We start from the raw sequence: 15693 nt of genomic DNA, 5'->3' as shown, positions 1-15693 counted from the left end.
AATTGTCTTGGCATATAGCTCAAGGCACGTTTCAGAGTCTGTGCCTCCTGCCAATACTGGCAAGTTCTCAAAACTTTTAAGGAGGTAAAAACATTGTTTAGTGTTTACAAATCTTCAGTATTCTAGCAGATGCTTGTCAAATCAGTTATATGTAAGTTGACCAACCTACCTAATATTTGAATTGGCAACTTCCCTTCCATAAATAACAGGTCTTGGACTCTCTTAGATCCAGCCTAAAACATTTTTAGACAAAGGGCCCTTAATATTTTCTTTTGCAATGCTCCTGTCGCTCACACAGCAGAAGCTGCCATGACTGCAGGCCCGTATGAACCAATGGCCGCTGAGTTGGCTACCGTTCAGGCACTGCCAAGGATTCTGGGATACATCAAGAAAACCAAATTGAAAGGTAGCCCGATCTGTGATGTTTCCAATCAATCTTCCAGAGGGCTTCAGGGTGCGACTCAACCTACTCAGAACATTCTAAATGTCATTTTACAAATGTATCCTCCCCTTGCCCCCAACACACACACACACACACACACACACACACACACACACACACACACACATACACACACACACACTACTGCCCTACTAGACAGGGGGATCTGCTGGCGAATATGTTAGCAGAGTCCATTGGAACAATGATATCATGGAAAAGAGTCAATAAGCAGCACATAGAGAATAGGACGAACTTGGATGAGCTTAAGGTTTTTAACTCCAGGAGAATATTTAATTTCGTGAATGTCTGAGGTACGCACCAAATTTAACCCACTGCTCTCTTATTTGGAAGGATGTATATCAAAAGCAATTTCACCTGTTGGCAAACTCCAATCTCTAAGTTGGTCAAACCAAAGGATTTATTAGATTTTTTTAAATCTCTAACAGGTGACCACAAGACAAGATGGGTCATGGTAATTGGAGACCACGGCATAAACAAGTCTTTTCTCCCCCCCACCCCACCACCACCACAAGGGGAACAGGTGAAATGAGGGAAACTTGTTTTTTTCTACCATCATCTCCATAGTGACATGTACATATAAAGAGATTTAAAATTATACTCTGCCAATATTGGGGCAAAAACACCTGGGTTTTGCTAAAGAGATCGTCTTGGGATACTCACTTTTTAATTTTCTTCATACTGGCCAAAGCATATACACACTTTCCATTCTACCAAGAAATCTTTGATAACATAACTATCACAACAACTTAGAGATGACACTCTGGGAAACATTCACCTCCCCTACATCAATAGTTGCTGGGTCCAAAAGATCACAGGACTGGCATGCCAAGTCCCTCCAGAGTCCCACGCAGAAAGGACCTGAAAGCATTCAATAGTTACATTCCCAAAGTATACATTGATATTCTCCTGTGACCTGATGACTCCTCAAAGAAAAATTTCATATTTCTGTAGGTTGCCAAAAGTCCCCAAAAAAATAGTATAGTATGGGTCTTCTGGTTTGTTTTTTCTACATTCCTCAGGAAAACAAATGAATAGGTACATAAATAAATGAAATAAGCAAATAAATAAATGGATAGAGTAGATGGATAGATGGATAGACAGACAGACAAATAGACAGACAGACAGATGGATGGATGGATGGGTGAAATAACCGACTGGTAAGATTCCACAACTTTCATTCTTCTATCTGGCTCAAGTAACCGCTATGACGGTAATCTAGCAAGACCGGTATGTACATATGAAAAGTCAACAAATTACACAAGACTTGAGCTTTCACATAACACAATGTACCTTTTGTCTAAAGCAAGACTAAAGGAGAATATACAAATGCATTATTTCACGCAACTCTCAACCCATTCCCTTCAGGCTGCCTCTCAAGATCTCCAGCAGATTCCCCAGCAAATTATTCTTTTTTCCCCCACAAGGAGTCTGTAAAAGACAACACTGACTCATTCCCTTTTCTAACCAATCCAAGTTGAATCAATCCCTCGTCTCAGGATGGTCCACACTGCATAGACTGGTTCCTTTGACATTAGCTTCTCTGTCAATTCCTCATAAGAATATTTGTCGCCCAGCTCCTTTAAATACTAAGCTCTCCTATGCACACAGCTCTCACATGGCTATACTGATGATATTTTTCCAGTGTAAAAGAACAGTAATTTGATAGGTTATGACTCAACTTTTTTTTTAATTGGCAGAGTGGGCTTCAGAAAGTTCTTGCACAGAAGTACTAAGAATATGTCCTCAGTAACAAACTCAATGTGCTTTTTAAACTTGTCCCTTTGCTACTTCAAATACACCCTTTGTTAGTTCTTCCCCATCTTTTCTTCTTTTGGTCAATAGCACTGAGTGTGTTTTGGACGTACCTACAGGAAGCCAACCTGCTTTCCTAACTACTTACCAACAGAACTCAGAAGCAAGAGTACTCACTCAAGGCTATGCTTTCCCACCTAAATGAAGGGTAGGTATGGCTGCTGACGCTTTTCTGTTCTGGTCTGGGCCTCTCTTTGAAGCCCTCCCACCTGCCCTACACGTGTGGCAGGCTCCTCACCAAGGTCAGAAATACATCTGCAGAGCTGGCTGTCATCAGTATAACAGAAAAATATATGAGTAAGAAAATTTTTAAGTAACAGTAGAACAATATTTGGCTGCCACCACACTTACCTGCTGCGTGCACAAAATATGCCAAATATAAATCGAGTTCCTTAACAGAAACTCCTATGTGATGGGGCTGGACACACAGCCCTGGGTTTGAGCATTGTGGGGACTTTACAAGGCGCTCTCCATCAGTACTTTCGAGTGGAATACCTTTAAATAAAATCACCATCACAAGGTCCAACCTCCAGACTTTATCTGCCTGACGAAGGCAGTCAATTCTTCGCATCTTGCCTTTCTGGTCTGGGTTAGAAAGAACACAACACGGAGGCTTTTTCCCTGTAACAGTGAGAACAAAATCCTCGCGATACTCAGGTCGGATGTCTTTCCGTAATTTGGCCAGAAGTCTGGATGCCCATTTCTGTTTGACTTCAGGTTTCTCACTTAGCAACTCATCCTTCACTGCTCTCTCTTCCTCTTTTGACATGCGCTTCTCGTGTTTTTTAAAGTATTTCCGTTTTCGGGCTTGCAGGTTGAACCACGTGTACGCGAACGCTCGGACGTGGGGTAGAAGTGCTTCAATGAAGGGATGAAATTCATCCTGAGGAAGAGAATATTAAAAATATAAATGTGTATCTGTAACTGTGAACACAATGGAAACCAAAGAAAAAACACCTTTCCTTAAGAAAACAGTCACATTTTAAATGAAATTGCAGTTAGACATCCTCTGTATAGAGACTCCAGAAGTTTTCTAAAGGAAGGAGACACAGGGAAACAAGTCCAGTAGCACAACCCTACCAGAAAAAGAATTGAAAGGCTAAGTTAAAGAACATTTATTAACATTTAGTCAGCATCACTGTTCAGCAGGTCTTGTTAGTGAGTGAGGCCTAGTGTTCAAATTCATCCGAGATGGCCAATGGAAGACGAATTTACCCAGGGGAGGAAAAACAGCCTTAGGTTAACCTTAGCTGGGTTTCAAAGCAGGCATATCTAACTTTGCTCTAGCTTTGACCCTACTACTTGTGGGGTAGCCAGGGCATGCCCGCCAGCTTGGCAAATCCAGAACCTTTATCTGCCAATCAATGTTTGTCCGTAGAAGTCCAAGTCAAGGCAGAGTGAAAATTTTCTCCGACATGGATTTAGCAATGGCAATCAGTCATACTAGAAAGTTTCTCTCTGAGAGACTTTACAGAGAGCTTTGAGACTTCTTGTAATTCATATTTATTATATTTTAATATTCCTTTTGAATGTCAAAAAGAGATAAACCTACCCCTCAAAAATAGGGGGAAAAAAATAAGAAAATTTGGGCAGGTCCCCTTCAAAAGAGGATGCAAATTATTACCTTTTTATATCTCTCTGACCAAAAAAGAATACGGCAGAATACTAATGTCCTGACTATATAACATTTGGAGTAGACAATGAAAATGGGGGTGGAGGGGGGGAGTTTTGAGAAAGATGTACTTGTAAATAGAAAATCTGAAAGCCTCTTCATGACCAGAGAGGTTATAAATATGTTCTATTTTATTTTATTTATGCAAAGAAGGAGAATGATTTGCTTTCAGTAAAAAAAAAAATATTTCAGGTTGTCTTGCTAGGAATTGAAAAAGTCACTGTTTTTCAAGTTTAGGATATTTTGATAAATATACTGTTAAAAATAAAGGGCTATACATTTAAGTTTTATAAAGTACCCAACAAGTAAGTTGAATTTAATAGAGTATGATTATCTGTGTTACTTTATAATGCCAATTAATTCAGTGACAACACTTGATATCTTCCAAGAAAATAAACCCATAAGATATATAGAAGTAGAACCTACAGAAGGCTTTCTGAAACCACAGAATGCTTCCTTAATATACGGCTGTTCTCAAATGACTCCACCAAAAATTTTTTTTCTTGAATAAAATAATGTATTTACTTTCAAACAAGTAAGGATTAAAATACACATACACAGAAAGAGTTTCTGGGTTGTACCAGTGAGGAGGAGGGGCACGCTAATGTTCTAAAATATGCTTTCATTTTAAAATATACTTTCTAATGGTCCTCTAAAGGAATATATATCTTGAAGTCCCAAGCAATTAGACATCCCCTCAACACACACACACACACACACACACTCTGTCATCAATGCTGAAATATTACCTCAGCTTCATAATCTAATCAACACGTGCCCTTTATAGGCCAACAGGTTAAAATTCATATATACATTTGGTGGTGGGTAGAGTTAGGGTTAAAGAAAATGCTAGGCACTGTGATGAAGGAAAATTAGCCAAGTTAGTACAAAACTGGTCCTAAGTATAAATGAGTATTAATAGGATATTTATTAAATAAATCATTTAGGCCAGGGGCATCTAATTTTTTCCACTTCTGGGCAAGTTGGGCCTAGTATTTCCCGTAAGTTTTGAGAAATGTTCTCTTTTCAGTAAGAAATTTTTTTAAGAGTAGAGGCAGGCACAATATATGTTCCTGCTTTCGGTGGCAGAGAAACAGCTTGACAGAGCCCTATCTATAGTAAGAGCAGCATCGGGAGCCATAAGAAACCATTTAAAAAAAGAGAGAGAGAACCACCAAAATGTTTCTGTGCTTGAGAGACTTCAGTTCATTGCTCTTATAAAAGCTCCTTTCCTTCCCTTCTTTCTCCTTTGAAGTTAAAGTTCTCAACTAAGGTACACTCAGACTCATATAAAAGTTCCACCTCCAACAGCAAGGTATTTAAACATCCCTAAATTCTGGACACATATTCGGAAAAAAAACTCTGAACTATCTAAATCATATGCCTAATACAGTGTTTCCCACTGGTGGACTTTCTTATAGCCAGAACGTGTTGGGCCAAAGCTCGGTGCTATTCTGGAAGCAAGAACTCAGTCTGCTTTAAACTCCAAAGTGAGCTTTCATACACACACACATACAACACACACACACACACACACACACACACACACACACACACACACACATCCCCTCCACTTTAAAGATCTCAGTCCCATTTCATTTTATAGGGCAAAGAATAACTTAGCTCCAAGCAATTCATAGCTTATGGTAAAGCTCAGTGAAAAGCATGATTAATCATAAAAACACTTTACAATATTCTGAAGTGACTTTTAAATGGGAAATGACAATATGACCTAAGTGTGTAGCGCTCCCAGGTCACTTTCCAATCATCCCTACCTGCGCATACAACCCAGTTCCATCTCAACGTACACTAACTGGAAAATACTATAGACATGTTTTTACTAGTTATTAAAATTGAATTCGCCCCTTAGTTTTATATCAAAAGTACTTGGATTTTATTTTCCCTCAAAGGCCTCGAGGAGGTGGTTTTGTTTTGCCTGGGTTCATTCACAAAATCACAAAGTTAAAAAAAATTAAATCTATTTTGTCTCAAATAAGGTTTAGAAAATATACAAAAGACACAAAGAATAAAATGTTCTCTTTACAGAAACTATCACATAGCTCAATCTTGAAAAGCTGAACAGTATCACTAACTTCAACATACGTGGTTATTGTTACTAATTTTTAAGTGGCAATTTGGTTTTTTTAAATCATGTTTATATCATCACAAATACGATCTTAAGCTCAGCAATATTCCAATATCGTCCAGCGAAAACAAAGACTATTTTATATGTGCACATACATACTCAGGAAGCAAAGCTAAGTGCTATTGATAAAAATAAAAAAATTTAAAACCTTCAGTTTCCAGACCTATCATAATCGGAATCAGTCTCTACAGCATTGATCTGATGGAAACTAAGAACCTTTATCGGTTGATATTTCTGGAATCCAATACTGGGCCAGGGCTCACCTATAAATCGCTCACGGACTAGCACTGTGTGGCATTATCAATGTTTGTGCATACCATGCCTGGCTGTATTCTTCAGGCAGCCTTTGCTGGCCTGGTCAGAGTGTCCAAAAACACTGTACAAGGTACATGGACCCTGTCCTTCCAATTGCAGTCTTTTCACAGTGTTTTCTGGACCAGTTTTTTTTCTTTTTTAATCAGTAGTAAGCTGTTTAGGAAGGTTTTCTTTTTAAAATGGTTCCTAAACTTTTCCAAATGTACCAGAGCCTTAAATAAAATTATTATCTAATTTTTGAAAGTGAAGGAAGTCAAATGAAACAGTTTATAGGGACCATTCAGCTTACATTTTCTTCATAAACACATAAGTGATTCTCTGCTGCTTTTCCAGAAGAGGCCTGCTGAATCTATTTAACTCCTTCCCCAATATGCCGCCAAGAACGAAGTTTACATAATGAGATAATAGTTCAGTAATCAAAAGAAAACCATCTTTAGATTTTCTGAATGTATTACTGGGCCTACAAAGGAGGAGAAAGGCCCTCAATAATAACCATGAAGTAGGTTTTTTCCAAATGCCATTCCAAATGGGCCGATGGACAGAGCTGAGAACCTGTGTATCCAGAGTGCTATCTGACTCAATTTGTACCTGTGGCTTAAACTCTGGCCAGACCCAGGCTTCAGAATCTGAGCCTTGTCACTCCAGCTCCAGGGGCTCATTTAAAATCTCCTCTACTTGAACCACATCCTTAACTCCAGTGCAACGGTGAGCCCAGCCAAAGTGCTGGGAAAGTTTCCTCGGAGTAACTAAAATCCCAGAAGTTTGTAGGAAAACTTTTTCCAAAGATCAAAAAGGATGAATCTCCAATATTGACGCAATACTTTAATACCAAAAATGTACAATATCAACCAGATATGCACTGGACTCTTCTGAGATTAAATAGCCATTATTAGTATTATTATTATTATACCTGTGAGATACAGGAATGATAAAGTTGGCATATAGAAAATGAATCCCCGGGACTACAAGGAAAAAGCAAATGCTCAGTTTCTGGTCCTCCATGAGGTAGTTCAAGTTAAACCGTTATTTCCAGCTAATTGAAGGCATGTAGTTTAATGTCTGAACTGTTGGGGGGGGGTTTAGAAGGGAGATCTGAATAATCACTATTTGAATAAAACACCTGGGGCAAGTCAATGTCCAGAAGAGATACTTAAGCCGCAAGATGACTTGCCCTCTTTTTAAAAAAAAAATCACTTTGACTTCGTGCCTTTGAGTTTATGAAAATAAATAATACATCCTCTCCATGAGCCAAGCTGAAGCCAGGAATAAGCCATATTTTGAAGGGAGTAGAGGGGAGCATGGGGAAGGGGGAGGGGTTGAGGGGGGGGAAGAGAAGGGGGAGGGGGTGAACAGAGAGTTAGGCAGAAAGAAAAAGTTGCCCGAAGTCCAGAGCAGGCAGTGAAGGTAGAGAGGCGCGGCCGCCACGGCAGCCCCAGCTCAGAGGAGAGAGAGTCTGTCAGAAGAGAAGAGAGGGAGCGAGTCTGAGGCTGGACGCTCGGGGAAGGGCGGCCGGCCGGCAACCCGACAGTCCCACTCCGCGAACAGACAACCGGCTCTTCCTGAGCAACGGGAGTGAAATGAACAAGCCAAAAGAAACTGACCAAACTCCAGCAGGCAAAACGCAACTTTTTTTAGTGTTGCGTTTTCTCGGCGCACACGCACCGAAAAGTTTCATTTAAAAAAAAAATTCTTAAACAGGAAGAAAAATTAAAAAGGTAGAGAAGGCGGGGAGACCCAAAGGAGATGGGCACCCCACCCCCCAGCAAGTGATAGGGCCCGCGCGGGTCTACAAAATCCGTTTTCGCAGAGAAGGATTGACGTCCCCGTAATCCTAGCCTGGGGAGAACGATCGATCGGGGTACAGCGACAGGAAGGGACCCTTCGCCTCCTGGAAACTCCTCTCCCCTCCTGGCAACCGCGGGACCCAGATCGCCCAAAAGCAAAGCCAAAAAAGTAGAGTTGGAGGGCTGGGGAGGGAGGATGGGGGTTTGGAGAAGGGAAGGGGGTGCTATTCTTCTCAGAGGCAAAATCCCCCAAATTGCCTACACGCTTCGGGGCGTTGCGATTGCACTGTTTTTCAAAATCTCTTCCGTCCCAGGAGAGAAAGAGGATACCACTTTCCCTGGGTCCTCAGCCCCCATACCCTGGCCTGAGGATCCGAGTCTGCTCCTAATCCCAAGACCTCCCCGTCCTGATTTCAGCTGGCTAGGAGTGACAGGGGCTCGGACCCGGCTCAACACGTGCGGATCGCCAGAATGCACAGCTCTCTTCTGCACTGGACTCCCCCCCCCATATTAATTAAACCATTAATAAGTGGGCGCCATTAGCCATGTGCCGGTGCCCGCACAAATGGCCGTGGAAGGCGAATGCAACCGAATGGAAACAAAGTTACTTTCTTAAAGCTGTATTTCTCCCACACGCAGGGAGAGCGAGCGAGAGGGAGACACGCACAGAGCCAGGCACACCCGGAGGGAGGGAGGAGGGAGGGAGGGAGGCAGGGAGGCAGGCACATGCACAGAGCAGGCAGAACCAGCCCGATTGTCCACCGCCGCCCCCCACCCCCTCCCGCGCCCGCCCCCTCCCCCCGCGCGCCCAACCTCTCCCCCACCCCCCACCCCCGGCATCCAAACATCTGCTTACCTGGGTGAGACAGAGCGGAGAATACATAACTGCTGTGGGGGCTTGTGTGTGTGTGTGTGTGTGTGTGTGTGTGTGTACGTGTGTGTGTGTGCTTGTGTGTGAGTGTGTGTATGTGTGTGTGTGTGGTTTGAAGGTGTGCGTGTGTGTGTGAAAAAAGAGAAAAGAGAGGGAGAGAAAGAGAGGAGGAGGAGGAGGGGAGGAGGAGGAGGAGGAGGAGGAGGAGGAGGAAGGGGGGAGGGAGAGGAGAAAAAAAAATCAAGCCCGCTTCTTGCTTTCACATTTCCAACTCTGCTCAAACTGCAGCTAGCGCTCGCTCACTGCCGCTCCATGGGCTGAACTTTCACCCCGCCTAGAGTTTCCCTACACTGCGCTAGGCAGGGCTACTGTACCCAGGCGTTAAAGGCATAGTGCACACTTCCCCCCACCCACCCCCTCGGCTTTTTTTTTTCCTTTCCCGCGTCAGCCCACAGGCTCCTCCAGTCCCCGGGAGCCAGCCAGAGCTGTTGGTCTCCTCCTCCTCCTCCTCCTCCTCCTCCTCCTCCTCCTCCTCCTCCTCCTCCTCCTCCACCTCCTCCTCCTTCACCAACACCAACACCACTACCACCACCACCTCCTCTTCCTCCACCACCACCTCTTCCAGCACCACGGCCACCACCACCACCACCACCACCTCCTCCTCCTCCTCCTTCTCCTCCTTCTCCTTCTCCTCCTTCTCCTCCTCCTCCTCCTCCTCCTCCTCCTCCGCTGCCGCTGCCGCCGCCGCTCTGCGCCTCACAGCCACAGCCACCACCGCCACTGCCGCCGCCACAGCCACCTCCACTGCCGCTGCCGCCGCCGCCGCCACCCCAGCAGAGCGGAGCGGAGCAGAGCCAGAGCTGAACCTAGCAGCTAGCAGGCTGCTGCCGATGGGGGGTGGGGAGAAGAGGGAAGGGGGGAGGACTGGGGAGGGGACAGGAGGGGAGGGGGGCGGCTGCAGTGCAGATCGACTAGCCCTCCCTCCCTCTCCTCCTCCTCCTCCTCCTCCTCTCTCTTCTTCTTCTTCTTCTTCTTCTTCTTCTTTCTTCTTCTTCTTCTTCTTCTTCTTCTTCTTCTCCTCCTCCTCCTCCTCCTCCTCCTCCTCCTTTTCCTCCTCCTCCTCGTCCTCCTCCTCTCTCTGTCACTGTATGTATCTGTACATTTGTATATGACAAGGGAACGCAATGTGAACACACACACACACACCCCGTCGCTTCTCCCCGGCACCGAGGGCGGCCACACGAGGTGCTTAAGCAAACAGAACTAGTTTTCAACATCCCCCATCACCCGGTCAGCCGAAGACCTTTAAGGAACACGCGGGAGCAACTTTCTCCGCTTCACGCACACCACAGGACGACGTACGTGTGTATCCACGCATTGTGTGCATTCCACTGTTCCATACTAGCACATATACGTGTGTGTATTTTACACATACACACACATACATATTAAGAGTGTCTTGTCTACTGTCCTCCCTCCAACTACAGCTGAAAGCTTTGGGGGAAAACTCCTGGGATCCGACCCTCGCTGGGAGCAGTGATTGAACTTGCTAGTTAATTACGCACTGGGACCCTGAAAACTTTCTACAGGCTCCTACCCTGCTTATCTCTTTCCTCAGCTGGGGAAGGTGACTATTTTAGAAGAACCCTTCATCTCAAGGCCAAAGTGAGGAGTTAGGAAAAGGGAGGGGAGGGAGGAAGGGGGTGGCGCTGAAGAAAAGTAGTATAGGATTAATAAATGTCCTGGCCCTGTGAAACTAGTGGGCTTGACCCCAGAGGAGACACTCAAAGTTCTACCAAGCTCAGAAACAACTACGTATATTTTTTTACCCACCTAGTACATTTTTAAAGGGAGGGGAGGCATAAAAGTGAAAGTAGAGGATGGAGGGAGGGGCTGTCTTAATAGAGGAAGCTAGTATGGCCCCTAAAGTGTGTTTAGAGATGGTCATTTAAAATCCAAAAGTGATATTTCTTGAAAATGAATTTTCCTGTAACTCTTATCCAATTCTAGGGATGTCTTGCCCAGCTCCTCTTCCTTCCCTCCCTCCTCCCCCCATACTTATAACAGCCAGGAGCTTCCTGCTATGATTCTAGATCGTGAAAGTATTGTTTTGGCAGGGAGAGAAGTTTTTTTTTTAATTTGGAAAGGTGCCAATAAGCTAGTTTTCCTAGTTGATTTAAAAAAAAATCTCTGCAGCCTCGAACATTAGCATATCCTCTGGAAAAAAAGAGGGGGAATCTCTTTCCTCCTCCTTCCCATCTCTTTTCCTTTCTTCCAAATCTGCAGCCATGTACTCAAAACATTAATAAGCTCACTCCAAGGGAAAAGGAAGAAAGGTTCATGTTGGAAGGCTCTGGCACAGGACAGCCTTCAAAATGCACAAAGCTCCAAGGTGCCTGAAAGTAGCTAAAATGCTGTTCAAAAAAAAAAAGTCCAGGGGGCAACCCACTTGAGTACATGCAATGCGGTGGTTCAAGCCCCCTCTCATTGTGATCTAAAAATAAGAGATGTGCTACTGGAAAGGATAACGCACACATACGAGTCTTCTAAAATATTCAGCATCTGTCTAAAGTTATTTCCAAGACTTACTCTCCAGTTAGTTTATGGTTCCCTAAATGCTAGTGAGCCCATCTCCATCCTGCCTTCCACCCCAAAAACCTTGGGAAAAGCCAAGATTATTAGGGGGAGGGGAGACACCGGTAATGACTTCAAGGAATCCGATTTCATCAGTCATTGGCAAAGTCTTAGCCATTGGTCCTAACCCAGACAGACGGGGAGGGGGAGAGACTCAGAGACAGAGACAGAGACAGAGAGAGCCATCTCTATTGGGACTGGGAACTTCAATGAACTCCAAGATTCCTCGTTCCTTGATGCGAGTTTCTGGCTGAACAGTCCTGACATGTAACTGAGGTATAGCGAGAAGTTACTATTCAGAGACAGAGACAGAGAGAGACGGAGGGAGGGAGGGAGGGAGGGAGAGAGAGAGAGAGAGAGAGAGAGAGAGAGAGAGAGAGAGAGAGAGAGAGAGAGAGAGAGAGACAGAGACAGAGAGACAGAGAGAGACAGAGAGAGAGACAGAGAGACAGAGACACAGAGAGAGAGAGAGAGAGAGAGAGAGAGAGAGAGAGAGAGAGAGAGAGAGAGAGAGAGAGAGAGGGAGAGAAACAGAGAGAGAGCGCGCCACTGGGAAGCCCTCTTCTGAATGCCGATTACAATCTTGCTTTTCATATTGTGGAAGATACATTTCACATCTGCTTCTGTCCCTTTGGCTTCTAATCTGCAAAGATTTATACAGTAGGACAGTTGTGGGAAGTGAGAGGAGTAAAGGGAAACCGCTGGCACCCTGCCCTGGCTTTTATAAAAATAAAAAGAGAAAGAGAAGAAAAGTTAATGCTGATATTTTCTGCTTTCAAAACTGCGTTTGTTGCAGCAAGCAGGCTGACCCGCAATTTCTAGCTTTCTGCGGTTAGCAGTATTATCATAAGGAACTTTTGGCGCCCTTAGTAAGACTTGGATATGGGACGGTTGTTTGCGCCCTCTAGGCAAGGGTTGAATCCCAAACCCTTCCACATCCGCTCTTTCCTTCTATCTCGCTCGCTCACTCTCTCCCTCCCCGGGACTTACCTCCCTCCCTTTTCCCCTCCCTCCACAAAAAAAAAATGCCGAGCTCTAAGCCGGGAGGGGACTCCTGACTCCGAGAGAACAGAATTCCGACAAATGGTTACAGTTGCAGAATGCCTTCTCCTGACTGGTAACTTTCTCTTCCACTAGCCCAGATTCAAACGCTCACAAAGAAACAATTAGATGCTAGATACAGGCTATATTGCCAACTCTCCCCTCTGCCCAAGTTGCAAAGTTCAAGCAGTCAGATAGTGTATTTATTTTAGAAAGGATAACTTCTCAACACCCACCCCCCCACACACCCATTGGAAATAACCGCTTCGATCATTTATTTTGCAAGTACTAGGAGGCTGTCTTGAAATGGGATTGTCTGTGAGCGAAGGAGGCTCCTGCCATGATCTCTGCTATCCATATTCTTGCTGGCAGGCTGCCCGGCATTGCATTTGCTATGTTTTATTTGCAGAAACGCTACCTTGCCAGCCTGAGTGAAATCCTCTTAGATATATAAATTACGTCAATAAGGTTTCACTTATGCGTCCATCTCAAATACCTTTCATTTCAAAGGTACTTAATGGGCAGATCTTATTAATATGGTTTAGGCTTTAATACCCAAGGCACTGAAGTTCAAAGTGGAATAAAGGTGACCACCATTACCCCTAACACCAATCAGAAAACAAGCCTACTTATGAAGCCACACTTGGGTTCAGCCTTCCCCTCCCTCCCCCTGCTTCCCCACTGAGCCATAGGCTGGTGGTCTATGTTCCAGGCGCATTTGGATACCTGCACGTAAAAATCCGTGATGCTAAAGTGGGCAACAGCCTGGGCTGATTGTCAAACCTGATTTCCAAACTGAAAAGCCTATGCACTCTATTGCTTAGCTAGGAATTTAACTCAAAGAGGGGGAAAGAGCTCATATTATTTTCCTTTCACTTCCCAACAGGATTAGGTTTCTACACAGATCACAGGGAGGGTGGGGGTGAGGAGAAAAGGGGAGAGAGAGAGAGAGAGAGAGAGAGAGAGAGAGAGAGAGAGAGAGAGAGAGAGAGCGAGCGAGCTTAGTCAAAGGCTGCCAATTACGGACTCTAATAAGAGCTGTTGCAGTTGGTTTCTACTGGACTGGTGTCAGGCACTTGTCGCAGGGCTGGACTCCGGCAGCCAGCGAGCCATTCACAGTCAACTCCCACACTCATCCCGTTCACAAGGGAGTTGGTAGCAACTCAGGGAGAGATACGGCAAAAGATTCTTTTCCCTTGCTTCTTTTATTTACAATCGACCATAGAGGGAAACACTAGAGTTAAGATGGGGGCGGGGGGAAGGCTCGTCCTGGCCCTCTCTTCCCCTCTTCCTTCCAAAGCGACAAAACAGCTGTCATTCCACCTGGGAAACAGCCGAGGCCAACAACCTCGCTCCCCCTCCCTTAGGCCCCTTGCTTACAATTCGGCAATCCAGGGGTGAGTGAAGCAAGAGTTTCAGAGACTAAGAGCAGTTAAGACGACAGACTTTCTTCCAAAGAACTTTCTGAGCCAGTGCCTTAAGCCCAAGGGTGCGTGGGCCATAGCAGCATGGAAGGCTAGTCGACTGTAACTGACTAGGGACTCGATCAGCTCTGCAGCCCAGACACCTTCCCTAGCAGGGCCAGGATACTTCTGTTTTAAGGTTTTGATCACCTCACCTCGAGAACCGCTCAAATAATTTCCTAAGTTCTGTTTTAAGGGGGAGTGGGGGAGGGGCAAAGAACAATCTTAGAAAGTTCCAGATTTCACCGGCAAAGCGTTTCCGGTGTCTTTCAGCGTGCAACAAAGAAGGCACAAAACTCATGCAAAACTGCGGCTAATCAGTATTTTCACTTAAACCACCACAACACTCCCCTATTGTGCTAGCTAAAGCCGGAAGACTTCCGTAGCTTTGACAGGCTCTAGTACATCATCCCCTGCCGAGCACAGAGAACTTTAGAAGTCCTCTGCCCAACCCCCTTGGCAATTTCGAACCATACTACACCCAAGCTTTCTCCTGATTGGACAAAGACCTTGTCAATCGCCCGTGTTGGTAACATTGATTAGAGGATCGAATAGTCAATTATTCCTCCGTCCAGACATTGCTTTTCGGGTTAGGTTGACTGCTGAAGCTAGATGTCTTTTTACAGAGCCGAGCACGTAGGGATTCCCCCCCCCCCTTTTTGGAACCGAGCAAGCGCTAGGAGGGGGAAAAAAATCTGTCAACCTCAGCGGTTTTCTCAAATCCCTAGGAAAAAAAAAAAGGAAACCTAGTCCTTTTGGTGCATATATCCATATCCATCCACACTGCTATCTCTTGCAAAAGAAAAAAAAAAGCAAAATCAAGCACACCCCATAAAGCACATCACAGTAGACAGTTCAAGCAAGCACTTAACGCAAATGCACCCGAAATCATTTAAAGTCTTAACCATTAAGCATAAGCCAATCTACCAACATCTTTGTTTATAAAGCATGTATCATATAAACGCAAAATAGAAAGTTGACGCATCACGTACCATTGCAATGTAAAAAGAGTACGTGAGAAACTTTAAAGGGTTCAGACGAACTGCTTCATTGTTGCCACCTTTTTTTTTTGCATTTTAAAAATATCTAAATAAACTTGGAACGTTGAAAACCCGGAAGAGATTTTTTTAAGCTCTTGGCCAATTGCAGGCTTCTTGGAGATTTTTTTTTTACTCCAAATCAGAAGGATTTTGCAATTGCAATGCGCGCTCTCCCTCTCTCAGCCTCTCTCAATCTCTCTCTCTCTTTCTCTCTCTCTCTCTCTCTCTCTCTCTGTCTCTCTGTCTCCTCTTTTGAAAGCGATCCAACCCGGGCTGGCTGGTTCTCAGATTCTCTCTGGCTTTGCCTTGTGGGCTTTGGATTGTGTTAGACTTTGCAGAAGTTGCAATCGATTCGGCAGTCTTTCTCCCCCTACCCGCCTCCCCTCCTCTTGTTTATTTCCGCAATCGCTGCAATTTGCATAGTAACCACGCACGAGGCGGTGGCTGCACGC

At 44.7% G+C, this 15693-nt stretch overlaps 1 protein-coding gene across 4 annotated transcripts in view; it reads right to left on the bottom strand.

Annotated features, from left to right (window-relative positions):
- Positions 1 to 15276, bottom strand: part of NFIA (nuclear factor I A) — a 471982-nt gene extending 456706 nt beyond the window's left edge. For 2 of the 4 annotated variants that reach the window (XM_020993053.2, XM_020993051.2), the window contains exons 1-2: positions 9049 to 9171; positions 2627 to 3158 (exon numbers count right to left, since the gene is read on the bottom strand). In XM_020993053.2, coding sequence (XP_020848712.1) covers positions 2627 to 3158; positions 9049 to 9075 — 559 coding nt within the window. In that variant the 5' untranslated portion in view covers positions 9076 to 9171. Of the gene's footprint in view, positions 1 to 2626; positions 3159 to 9048; positions 9282 to 15193 lie in introns of those variants that run through there. The other 2 variants (XM_020993052.2, XM_020993050.2) reach the window with 2 other exon arrangements.
- Positions 15277 to 15693: the final 417 nt, after the last annotated feature.

Source organism: Phascolarctos cinereus, unplaced genomic scaffold (assembly GCF_003287225.1).
Source record: "Phascolarctos cinereus isolate Bilbo 61053 unplaced genomic scaffold, phaCin_HiC Scaffold_5;HRSCAF=322, whole genome shotgun sequence".
Taxonomy (NCBI): domain Eukaryota; kingdom Metazoa; phylum Chordata; class Mammalia; order Diprotodontia; family Phascolarctidae; genus Phascolarctos; species Phascolarctos cinereus.
Note: the sequence above shows the minus strand (reverse complement) of the source record. Positions and strands in the feature narration are given on the sequence as shown.